This window comes from Pecten maximus, chromosome 6 (assembly GCF_902652985.1).
Source record: "Pecten maximus chromosome 6, xPecMax1.1, whole genome shotgun sequence".
NCBI classification, from domain to species: Eukaryota; Metazoa; Mollusca; class Bivalvia; order Pectinida; family Pectinidae; genus Pecten; species Pecten maximus.
Genome location: NC_047020.1, coordinates 27,064,923 through 27,078,459, shown reverse-complemented (window position 1 = coordinate 27,078,459; position 13,537 = coordinate 27,064,923). Strand labels below are relative to the sequence as shown.

Sequence of the window (13,537 nt, the reverse complement as noted above, 5' to 3'; positions counted from 1 at the left end):
CAACCTGTATACATCTAACATTGCCGCCAAGTCGATTAAAAGTTCTACATTCCAATTAAGTGAATCAAGGATATTGCATTTTATACTAATTGTACCATTGCCAGTATTGTAGCTCACTATGCCAACGGGAGATATGATATAGAAAAAATATTGATCAACAACTCCAAAAAAAGTTCCCTGCAACGGTTCAATAATGCGGTTAATAGTATATAATTAGTGTAGGAGTTGAAAAAGAAAGCTGAAAGGGGCGTGATAAGGGTAACGTAATAAAATAAAAACCATAAACAAAACATGTATTACAAAAAGTGGTTAACAGTTTAACATTCATACATTGTGTATACACAAGGAGGTCCCTCACAGCACGTGTACCATTTATACACGTACTATGGTTGTTAATTACCCCCGATGGACCTCTCGATAGCGGTGTTTATTATGACAACATAATGGTTTACTAAAGGGAGATAATCGGGATATCCCACTACCCGGTATCTACATTGGACAGTGGATTTGGCGAAGAAAACTTCCCATATTTATCAGTATTTGGACACGAACACAATCTTACACGTTACTAGGGAATATTTCTGATGTGATATGATACGTTCGTTCCCCACACGCACGTGGACCTGTTGAGGTACAGTGATACATGTATTTGTTGATTACGCGCCTATGCTATGATTTATCAGTTGATAACAGGTAACCGAACAGGCTTGCATGTGTTTATTATGTTGACGACATGCCAGGTAATGTAAGCCCGGTTAAAATCCTTACGTCAGCATTGTCCAACTGTTGTTGATTTATGCACACATGAACGCAATATTTGATGATCTAGTGGCTGTTTATAGCATAATAGCCTCTAGGCTTGTATAACACTTCAGTATCTATTATTTTTGTTTTGTCCGGGTAGTTGTTTTAGATGATGATGGCTCTACCTGTGTACACATGGACTTTCGACGAATCCAAATATGCTATTTGATTGGTGTCAGGGTCCAAAATGTGACGGTGGTATGGAAAATAGATTAATCTGAACTATTTGAATATACATATTGTACATTTTTATTTATTTTATACAGGGTAGGGGGAGGCATCCCACCAGCTATGTACCAAACAAGCTGTTGTTATACTGCCTAAACCATATATGACTGTAAATAATAAAATGAACTTGAACTATCTATGACTGTAAATAATAAAATGAACTTGAACTATTAGCTGATTAATATATGGTATTGACAGACCATATACCAAAGGCCTTGGTGTATTGGGTTCACCGTAACCTTTGACCCCTTTAGACAGTGTTTGGACCCACAGGTATTCCTAATCCCCTATATATGTTTGAATATCACACTTGATCAAACTACACTGTATACCCCTGATATTTACCTGGTAAAGTTTAGGAATATTTTCCTCTTAAAAACAGTGATTGTTGTTATAGCCAAAAAAAATCTTAATTAGGAAATAATTTCTTTTAATAACTTCAAATTACTTATGATAACTTCCAATGGAAAAAATTAGAATCCAAGACAAGAAATAGAGGTTTCTTTTTTGATTGACAGTATCTGAATTTTATGAATGGAAGCTAGTAATAGCTAGTCTGGATATGTATAAACTGGGCGGGCAAACAACCCAATTACTAATGCATAAACTTATCCTTATATTCCCCCAAAACATACATAAAATTGTGTCCATAGATTAAAACTTCCAAAAACACACAAAAATATAATAGCAAATATTACACAAAATGGATATGAAAAAAAAAGGAGTCGGGGGTCAAAATTGGTGTGTGTCATCGTGTATACTGCTAGAATTTACACTGCACTATAAGCTGGTATTTATGACACTCATGAAATAATGAATTAGGGCACTAGTTGTGCTTTCAATAGAAAACAATGTACTGGACATTCAATTAACACTATTATAATTCAGTGGAAGGTTTCTAAGCGCAAAAAAATGCTAAAATACGATTACTACTAATTTATACATGACTTCTGACAGGACAGGCTTATTGGACCAAAGAAGAAAAACAACTAACCGATTGATTGAATTGAAATTGGCCGTTTATTTATTAAACAACAACTGAAATTAACTTACAATTCAAGTTGATATTTCAAATATATAAAATCCATTGTATGTATCAAACTTTGGCCCAAGGTGGGGAAACAAAACCGCCACAATGATATCTGATCATTCTTATGATTAGAAATGAAGCTTCTCTCTCTCTCATCTCGACTAATTGAATTTTAAAAGTTAAGAGGGGCCACAGTGTCCAAGTGGTTAAAGTGTCCCGACACTTCTCTCCAATTCTCGGTTGCAAGTTCAAAACCAACATGGGTTAGATGTGGCACATCTATGGGTTCAAGGTCAAGGTGATGTAGTATGACTAGAGGTTGTGGCACATCTATAGGATCAAGGTCAAGGTGATGTAGTATGACTAGAGGTTGTGACACATCTATAGGATCAAGGTCAAGGTGATGTAGTATGACTAGAGGTTGTGGCACATCTATAAGATCAAGATCAAGGTGATGTTGTATGACAAGAGGTTGTGACACATCTATAGGATCAAGGTCGAGGTGATGTAGTATGACTAGAGGTTGTGACACATCTATAGGATCAAGGTCGAGGTGATGTAGTATGACTAGAGGTTGTAGCACACCTGTATGACTAGATGTTGTAGCACACCTGTATGACTAGAGGTTGTGACACACCTGTATGACTAGAGGTTGTGACACACCTGTATAACTAGAGGATGTGACACACCTGTATAACTAAAGGATGTGGCACACCTGTATAACTAGAGGTTGTGACACATCTGTATAACTAGAGGTTGTGACACACCTGTATAACTAGAGGATGTGGCACACCTGTATAACTAGAGGTTGTGACGTCGACACACCTGTATGACTATAGGTTGTGACACACCTGTATGACTATAGGTTGTGACACACCTGTATGACTAGAGGTTGTGACACACCTGTATGACTAGAGGTTGTGACACACCTGTATAACTAGAGGTTGTGACACACCTGTATAACTAGTGGTTGTGACACACCTGTATGACTAGAGGTTGTGACACACCTGTATAACTAGAGGATGTGACACACCTGTATAACTAAAGGATGTGGCACACCTGTATAACTAGAGGTTGTGACACACCTGTATAACTAGAGGATGTGGCACACCTGTATAACTAGAGGTTGTGACACATCTGTATAACTAGAGGTTGTGACACACCTGTATAACTAGAGGATGTGGCACACCTGTATAACTAGAGGTTGTGACACACCTGTATGACTATAGGTTGTGACACACCTGTATGACTATAGGTTGTGACACACCTGTATGACTATAGGTTGTGACACACCTGTATGACTAGGTTGTGACACACCTGTATGACTAGAGGTTGTGACACACCTGTATGACTAGAGGATGTGGCACACCTGTATGACTAGAGGTTGTGACACACCTGTATAACTAGAGGATGTGGCACACCTGTATAACTAGAGGATGTGGCACACCTGTATAACTAGAGGTTGTGACGTCGACACACCTGTATGACTATAGGTTGTGACACACCTGTATGACTAGAGGTTGTGACACACCTGTATGACTAGAGGTTGTGACACACCTGTATAACTAGAGGATGTGGCACACCTGTATGACTAGAGGTTGTGACACACCTGTATGACTAGAGGTTGTGACACACCTGTATAACTAGAGGTTGTGACACACCTGTATGACTAGAGGTTGTGACACACCTGTATAACTAGAGGTTGTGACACACCTGTATAACTAGAGGTTGTGACACACCTGTATGACTAGAGGTTGTGACACACCTGTATAACTAGAGGTTGTGACACACCTGTATAACTAGAGGATGTGGCACACCTGTATGACTAGAGGTTGTGACACACCTGTATGACTAGAGGATGTGGCACACCTGTATAACTAGAGGTTGTGACACACCTGTATGACAAGAGGTTGTGACACACCTGTATAACTAGAGGTTGTGACACACCTGTATAACTAGAGGATGTGGCACACCTGTATGACTAGAGGTTGTGACACACCTGTATGACTAGAGGTTGTGACACACCTGTATAACTAGAGGTTGTGACACACCTGTATGACTAGAGGTTGTGACACACCTGTATGACTAGAGGATGTGGCACACCTGTATGACTAGAGGTTGTGACACACCTGTATAACTAGAGGTTGTGACACACCTGTATAACTAGAGGTTGTGACACACCTGTATAACTAGAGGTTGTGACACACCTGTATGACTAGAGGTTGTGACACACCTGTATAACTAGAGGATGTGACACACCTGTATAACTAAAGGATGTGGCACACCTGTATAACTAGAGGTTGTGACACATCTGTATAACTAGAGGTTGTGACACACCTGTATAACTAGAGGATGTGGCACACCTGTATAACTAGAGGTTGTGACGTCGACACACCTGTATGACTATAGGTTGTGACACACCTGTATGACTATAGGTTGTGACACACCTGTATGACTAGAGGTTGTGACACACCTGTATGACTAGAGGTTGTGACACACCTGTATAACTAGAGGTTGTGACACACCTGTATAACTAGTGGTTGTGACACACCTGTATGACTAGAGGTTGTGACACACCTGTATAACTAGAGGATGTGACACACCTGTATAACTAAAGGATGTGGCACACCTGTATAACTAGAGGTTGTGACACACCTGTATAACTAGAGGATGTGGCACACCTGTATAACTAGAGGTTGTGACACATCTGTATAACTAGAGGTTGTGACACACCTGTATAACTAGAGGATGTGGCACACCTGTATAACTAGAGGTTGTGACACACCTGTATGACTATAGGTTGTGACACACCTGTATGACTATAGGTTGTGACACACCTGTATGACTATAGGTTGTGACACACCTGTATGACTAGGTTGTGACACACCTGTATGACTAGAGGTTGTGACACACCTGTATGACTAGAGGATGTGGCACACCTGTATGACTAGAGGTTGTGACACACCTGTATAACTAGAGGATGTGGCACACCTGTATAACTAGAGGATGTGGCACACCTGTATAACTAGAGGTTGTGACGTCGACACACCTGTATGACTATAGGTTGTGACACACCTGTATGACTAGAGGTTGTGACACACCTGTATGACTAGAGGTTGTGACACACCTGTATAACTAGAGGATGTGGCACACCTGTATGACTAGAGGTTGTGACACACCTGTATGACTAGAGGTTGTGACACACCTGTATAACTAGAGGTTGTGACACACCTGTATGACTAGAGGTTGTGACACACCTGTATAACTAGAGGTTGTGACACACCTGTATAACTAGAGGTTGTGACACACCTGTATGACTAGAGGTTGTGACACACCTGTATAACTAGAGGTTGTGACACACCTGTATAACTAGAGGATGTGGCACACCTGTATGACTAGAGGTTGTGACACACCTGTATGACTAGAGGATGTGGCACACCTGTATAACTAGAGGTTGTGACACACCTGTATGACTAGAGGTTGTGACACACCTGTATAACTAGAGGTTGTGACACACCTGTATAACTAGAGGATGTTGCACACCTGTATGACTAGAGGTTGTGACACACCTGTATGACTAGAGGTTGTGACACACCTGTATAACTAGAGGTTGTGACACACCTGTATGACTAGAGGTTGTGACACACCTGTATGACTAGAGGATGTGGCACACCTGTATGACTAGAGGTTGTGACACACCTGTATCACTAGAGGTTGTGACACACCTGTATAACTAGAGGTTGTGACACACCTGTATAACTAGAGGTTGTGACACACCTGTATGACTAGAGGTTGTGACACACCTGTATAACTAGAGGATGTGACACACCTGTATAACTAAAGGATGTGGCACACCTGTATAACTAGAGGATGTGGCACACCTATATAACTAGAGGTTGTGACACATCTGTATAACTAGAGGTTGTGACACACCTGTATAACTAGAGGATGTGGCACACCTGTATAACTAGAGGTTGTGACGTCGACACACCTGTATGACTATAGGTTGTGACACACCTGTATGACTATAGGTTGTGACACACCTGTATGACTAGAGGTTGTGAAACACCTGTATGACTAGAGGTTGTGACACACCTGTATAACTAGAGGTTGTGACACACCTGTATAACTAGTGGTTGTGACACACCTGTATAACTAGTGGTTGTGACACACCTGTATAACTAGAGGATGTGACACACCTGTATAACTAAAGGATGTGGCACACCTGTATAACTAGAGGTTGTGACACACCTGTATAACTAGAGGATGTGACACACCTGTATAACTAGAGGATGTGGCACACCTGTATGTCTAGAGGTTGTGACACACCTGTATGACTAGAGGATGTGGCACACCTGTATAACTAGAGGTTGTGACACACCTGTATGACTAGAGGTTGTGACACACCTGTATAACTAGAGGTTGTGACACACCTGTATAACTAGAGGATGTGGCACACCTGTATGACTAGAGGTTGTGACACACCTGTATGACTAGAGGTTGTGACACACCTGTATAACTAGAGGTTGTGACACACCTGTATGACTAGAGGTTGTGACACACCTGTATGACTAGAGGATGTGGCACACCTGTATAACTAGAGGTTGTGACACACCTGTATAACTAGAGGTTGTGACACACCTGTATAACTAGAGGTTGTGACACACCTGTATGACTAGAGGTTGTGACACACCTGTATAACTAGAGGATGTGACACACCTGTATAACTAAAGGATGTGGCACACCTGTATAACTAGAGGTTGTGACACATCTGTATAACTAGAGGTTGTGACACACCTGTATAACTAGAGGATGTGGCACACCTGTATAACTAGAGGTTGTGACGTCGACACACCTGTATGACTATAGGTTGTGACACACCTGTATGACTATAGGTTGTGACACACCTGTATGACTAGAGGTTGTGACACACCTGTATGACTAGAGGTTGTGACACACCTGTATAACTAGAGGTTGTGACACACCTGTATAACTAGTGGTTGTGACACACCTGTATGACTAGAGGTTGTGACACACCTGTATAACTAGAGGATGTGACACACCTGTATAACTAGAGGATGTGGCACACCTGTATAACTAGAGGTTGTGACACATCTGTATAACTAGAGGTTGTGACACACCTGTATAACTAGAGGATGTGGCACACCTGTATAACTAGAGGTTGTGACACACCTGTATGACTATAGGTTGTGACACACCTGTATGACTATAGGTTGTGACACACCTGTATGACTATAGGTTGTGACACACCTGTATGACTAGGTTGTGACACACCTGTATGACTAGAGGTTGTGACACACCTGTATGACTAGAGGATGTGGCACACCTGTATGACTAGAGGTTGTGACACACCTGTATAACTAGAGGATGTGGCACACCTGTATAACTAGAGGATGTGGCACACCTGTATAACTAGAGGTTGTGACGTCGACACACCTGTATGACTATAGGTTGTGACACACCTGTATGACTAGAGGTTGTGACACACCTGTATGACTAGAGGTTGTGACACACCTGTATAACTAGAGGATGTGGCACACCTGTATGACTAGAGGTTGTGACACACCTGTATGACTAGAGGTTGTGACACACCTGTATAACTAGAGGTTGTGACACACCTGTATGACTAGAGGTTGTGACACACCTGTATAACTAGAGGTTGTGACACACCTGTATAACTAGAGGTTGTGACACACCTGTATGACTAGAGGTTGTGACACACCTGTATAACTAGAGGTTGTGACACACCTGTATAACTAGAGGATGTGGCACACCTGTATGACTAGAGGTTGTGACACACCTGTATGACTAGAGGATGTGGCACACCTGTATAACTAGAGGTTGTGACACACCTGTATGACTAGAGGTTGTGACACACCTGTATAACTAGAGGTTGTGACACACCTGTATAACTAGAGGATGTTGCACACCTGTATGACTAGAGGTTGTGACACACCTGTATGACTAGAGGTTGTGACACACCTGTATAACTAGAGGTTGTGACACACCTGTATGACTAGAGGTTGTGACACACCTGTATGACTAGAGGATGTGGCACACCTGTATGACTAGAGGTTGTGACACACCTGTATAACTAGAGGTTGTGACACACCTGTATAACTAGAGGTTGTGACACACCTGTATAACTAGAGGTTGTGACACACCTGTATGACTAGAGGTTGTGACACACCTGTATAACTAGAGGATGTGACACACCTGTATAACTAAAGGATGTGGCACACCTGTATAACTAGAGGATGTGGCACACCTATATAACTAGAGGTTGTGACACATCTGTATAACTAGAGGTTGTGACACACCTGTATAACTAGAGGATGTGGCACACCTGTATAACTAGAGGTTGTGACGTCGACCCACCTGTATGACTATAGGTTGTGACACACCTGTATGACTATAGGTTGTGACACACCTGTATGACTAGAGGTTGTGAAACACCTGTATGACTAGAGGTTGTGACACACCTGTATAACTAGAGGTTGTGACACACCTGTATAACTAGTGGTTGTGACACACCTGTATGACTAGAGGTTGTGACACACCTGTATAACTAGAGGATGTGACACACCTGTATAACTAAAGGATGTGGCACACCTGTATAACTAGAGGTTGTGACACACCTGTATAACTAGAGGATGTGGCACACCTATATAACTAGAGGTTGTGACACATCTGTATAACTAGAGGTTGTGACACACCTGTATAACTAGAGGATGTGGCACACCTGTATAACTAGAGGTTGTGACACACCTGTATGACTATAGGTTGTGACACACCTGTATGACTAGAGGTTGTGACACACCTGTATGACTATAGGTTGTGACACACCTGTATGACTATAGGTTGTGACACACCTGTATGACTAGGTTGTGACACACCTGTATGACTAGAGGTTGTGACACACCTGTATGACTAGAGGATGTAGCACACCTGTATGACTAGAGGTTGTGACACACCTGTATAACTAGAGGATGTGGCACACCTGTATAACTAGAGGATGTGGCACACCTGTATAACTAGAGGTTGTGACGTCGACACACCTGTATGACTATAGGTTGTGACACACCTGTATGACTAGAGGTTGTGACACACCTGTATGACTAGAGGTTGTGACACACCTGTATAACTAGAGGATGTGGCACACCTGTATGACTAGAGGTTGTGACACACCTGTATGACTAGAGGTTGTGACACACCTGTATAACTAGAGGTTGTGACACACCTGTATGACTAGAGGTTGTGACACACCTGTATAACTAGAGGTTGTGACACACCTGTATGACTAGAGGTTGTGACACACCTGTATAACTAGAGGATGTGACACACCTGTATAACTAAAGGATGTGCCACACCTGTATAACTAGAGGTTGTGACACACCTGTATAACTAGAGGATGTGGCACACCTGTATAACTAGAGGTTGTGACACATCTGTATAACTAGAGGTTGTGACACACCTGTATAACTAGAGGATGTGGCACACCTGTATAACTAGAGGTTGTGACACACCTGTATGATTATAGGTTGTGACACACCTGTATGACTAGAGGTTGTGACACACCTGTATGACTAGAGGTTGTGACACACCTGTATGACTAGGTTGTGACACACCTGTATGACTAGAGGTTGTGACACACCTGTATGACTAGAGGATGTGGCACACCTGTATGACTAGAGGTTGTGACACACCTGTATGACTAGAGGTTGTGACACACCTGTATGAACTAAGTCATGATTATTCAGTGTAGTTGATCCTCATTATAATCATTTAAAGGACATAACATATTAGTTAATTGAAATTAAAAAAGGATTCTAGTCTAAAAAAAAATGTCCAGGTTAGATGGGTAACTTAGACCGATAGCTTTCATTTGGGACTTCTAAATTTACTTAAATAAACTGGAAGCCCCTGTCTAAAACTTGAGACATGACATGTACCATGTACGCACTTCTTTATAGGGAATTGTAAGTAGTTGTGATCATTCTGTACAAACAAGGGTGTACACACTTAATCTGTAGATTTAATGACACAGCCTTTCACGACATTCTGTTATAGAATCTATCAATACCATTGTCAGTGCCATGTACTATATACCTATACATGTGTATATGGTATACAGATCGGTATGCAGATCAATAGGCTATAATGATTTCTCCTGCTCTCTGTGTACAGCTTCAGGGTCTGTTTGTGCTTTCAGCAACAAACAGTCAGGTATTCCAGATTATATACAATCATATACCAAAGTAATTTCTTCACACTAAGTGATTTTCAAAATAGTCTATAAATCTTTAAAAACCAGATGTGTTTACCTGTTTACAGTGGTGAGTACAGAGTACAAGTGGCCATTGTACTTGTGAATTAATTAGTAGGTGTATATAATACAAGGTAAGGTCTGAAAAAAACCCTACTATAAATAAACATCATCACAGTACACTATGCCTTCGTTCCTAGAGGGAGATCCGAGAAAGATGTTGTATGAGTTAATTAAATATTCATTAATGTTGTATGTTGATTTATTACCATGGTAATTAGAATTCATTGTTCCCTGATATAATACTGGCCAATCAATATACTATTGTCTTTAACTTTGTACAGTATTCTGTGAACATATAGACCAATTAAATGTTTTGTAGGGTGAGGTTTTATACAGACCCCATTCCCTATTGAAAGTCGAGTCCTGTATTTCCCCAAATTTAACCTTAATTTTCCAAATCAGAGATTTACACAACCAAAGGTGACCACAATGGCTGCAAACTGAATATTACTTTACACAGGGATGTCATATAGAATCTGATTAAAATGGAAACCTGTAAAATATTACTGAATATAACTAATGCTATTTTCCAAGATTTCAGGCAAAAATGCAAATTAATTTTCACAATTTTTAGGGATGGGCCCATTTCCGAAATATATCGCTCCATCCCTAGTTTTATAAAAGCACATTCTGGAAGAATTATCTCCCCGTTCACTCCAAACATTTTATTCTGCTCCATTATCTGCTATCTGACTGGACAAAGATGTCACTGATTGGGTTGTTTTAGCCTTGTATACTGGTCAATGTTATAGGGACACTCAGAATGCCCAATATTTATTGTCACTCTAACTTTATTACAAATAATCAAATGTGCGTGTACATTGTTTTCTAAGTCTTTGCTTTCTTTTTCAGGTGTTGCAGTAATGATAGGACTCTGACACTAATCAGCTGTCATGGATATGAATGCACCCTTACTATCCAATCAAACAGTCGTTACTTATGACAAGGAGACTGCCAAACTACGCAATGTCATCCCACTCAATATCCTACAGGTAGGTAAAATTAAACCAGGTAACAGGGTAACCCCCTCAATATCCTACAGGTAGGTAAAATTAAACCAGGTAACAGGGTCATCCCACTCAATATCCTACAGGTAGGTAAAATTAAACTAGGTAACAGGGTAACCCCCTCAATATCCTACAGGTAGGTAAAATTAAACCAGGTAACAGGGTCATCCCACTCAATATCCTACAGGTAGGTAAAATTAAACCAGGTAACAGGGTCATTCCACTCAATATCCTACAGGTGGGTAAAATTAAACCAGGTAACAGGGTCATCCCACTCAATATCCTACAGGTAGGTAAAATGAAACCAGGTTACAGTGTCATCCCCCTCAATATCCTACAGGTAGGTAAAATCAAACCAGGTAACAGGGTCATCCCACTCAATATCCTACAGGTAGGTAAAATTAAACCAGGTAACACAGGGACTTCCAACTCAATATCCTACAGGTAGGTAAAATTAAACCAGGTAACAGGGTAACCCCCTCAATATCCTACAGGTAGGTAAAATTAAACCAGGTAACAGGGTCATCCCACTCAATATCCTACAGGTAGGTAAAATTAAACCAGGTAACAGGGTCATCCCACTCAATATCCTACAGGTTGGTAAAATTAAACCAGGTAGCACAGGGACTTCCCACTCAATATCCTACAGGTAGGTAAAATCAAACCAGGTGACAGAGTAATCTCCATTCAATATCCTACAGGATCAATCAAACCAAGGTAAACTAACATTAAACTAACTTGTTCAGCTTTTAAGATCCTCAAGTCTGGCAAGATCATACAATAAGATACACAGACAAATACCTTTACTGTTAATGCCATCTTTAACAAAGTATAAAATAATGTTTAATAAGAATATATATAAGTGTTGGTGTTCTTGATGTTGTACAGGATCAAGTGTCCTGTCTATCCCTGGACAACGTGACCCAGATTGACTTCGGCCTCAATGGCTATTGTACCGATGCTGTTTTGTGGACACTGAGACAGTCCATCAAGGTTAGTACATCTTATACCAAGATAACAGTTAACTTTAACACGATAGAAATTCTTATATAGATTTTATTTAACTGTACGAATTGTGGCCATTACATTACTGAAATGACTTTATATGTTATTGAGTCTGTATACAGGTGTCAAATTAATTGAAAGGTTTAAAGAGACTTTTCCTGATAAACTATAAACACTTTTCCTGATAAACTATAAACACTTTTCCTGATAAACTTTAAACACTTCCTGATAAACTTTAAACACTTTTCCTGATAAACTATAAACACTTTTCCTGATAAACTATAAACACTTTTCCTGATAAACTTTAAACACTTCCTGATAAACTATAAACACTTTTCCTGATAAACTATAAACACTTTTCCTGATAAACTATAAACACTTTTCCTGATAAACTATAAACACTTTTCCTGATAAACTTTAAACACTTCCTGATAAACTTTAAACACTTCCTGATAAACTTTAAACACTTCCTGATAAACTTTAAACACTCTTCCTGATAAACTATAAACACTTTTCCTGATAAACTTTAAACACTTTTCCTGATAAACTATAAACACTTTTCCTGATAAACTATAAACACTTTTCCTGATAAACTATAAACACTTTTCCTGATAAACTTTAAACACTTTTCCTGATAAACTATAAACACTTTTCCTGATAAACTATAAACACTTTTCCTGATAAACTTTAAACACTTTTCCTGTTGAACTATGAACACCTAGAATAATGGTGTTTATACTCAGTAGTTTCCAACATGGAGCAATATCAATGTATATATAATATTTCGTGAATAAGAGCTTTTCATTATACTGCTGTATATAATGTTATTTTTACTTGTTACAGGCTCCTGTGAAAAACATATCAGATGTGGATTTAAGTGGATGTCCACTCCTAACAGACCGAGGAATCAAATGGCTGGTGGACATCCTCAAACAACATTCCATTGCCACACTAAACAAGGTAGTTATCCCTGCCCCAACACAGTAACCATGGTAACCAACCCTGCCCCAATATAACACAGTAACCATGGTAACCAACCCTGCCCCAATATAACTCAATAACCATGGTAACCAGCCCTGCCCCAATATAACACAGTAACCATGGTAACCAACC

General features: G+C 40.1%; 1 protein-coding gene across 1 annotated transcript in view; it reads left to right on the top strand.

Moving 5' to 3' along the window:
* The first annotated feature begins 487 nt into the window (after positions 1-487).
* LOC117330122 overlaps positions 488-13,537 on the top strand; it is a 26,979-nt gene continuing 13,929 nt past the window's right edge. Inside the window, exons 1-4 of the mRNA XM_033888340.1 lie at positions 488-631; positions 11,265-11,404; positions 12,308-12,412; positions 13,268-13,384. Of these exons, the coding sequence (XP_033744231.1) occupies positions 11,306-11,404; positions 12,308-12,412; positions 13,268-13,384 (321 nt within the window). The 5' untranslated portion in view covers positions 488-631; positions 11,265-11,305. The remainder of the gene's footprint in view (positions 632-11,264; positions 11,405-12,307; positions 12,413-13,267; positions 13,385-13,537) is intronic.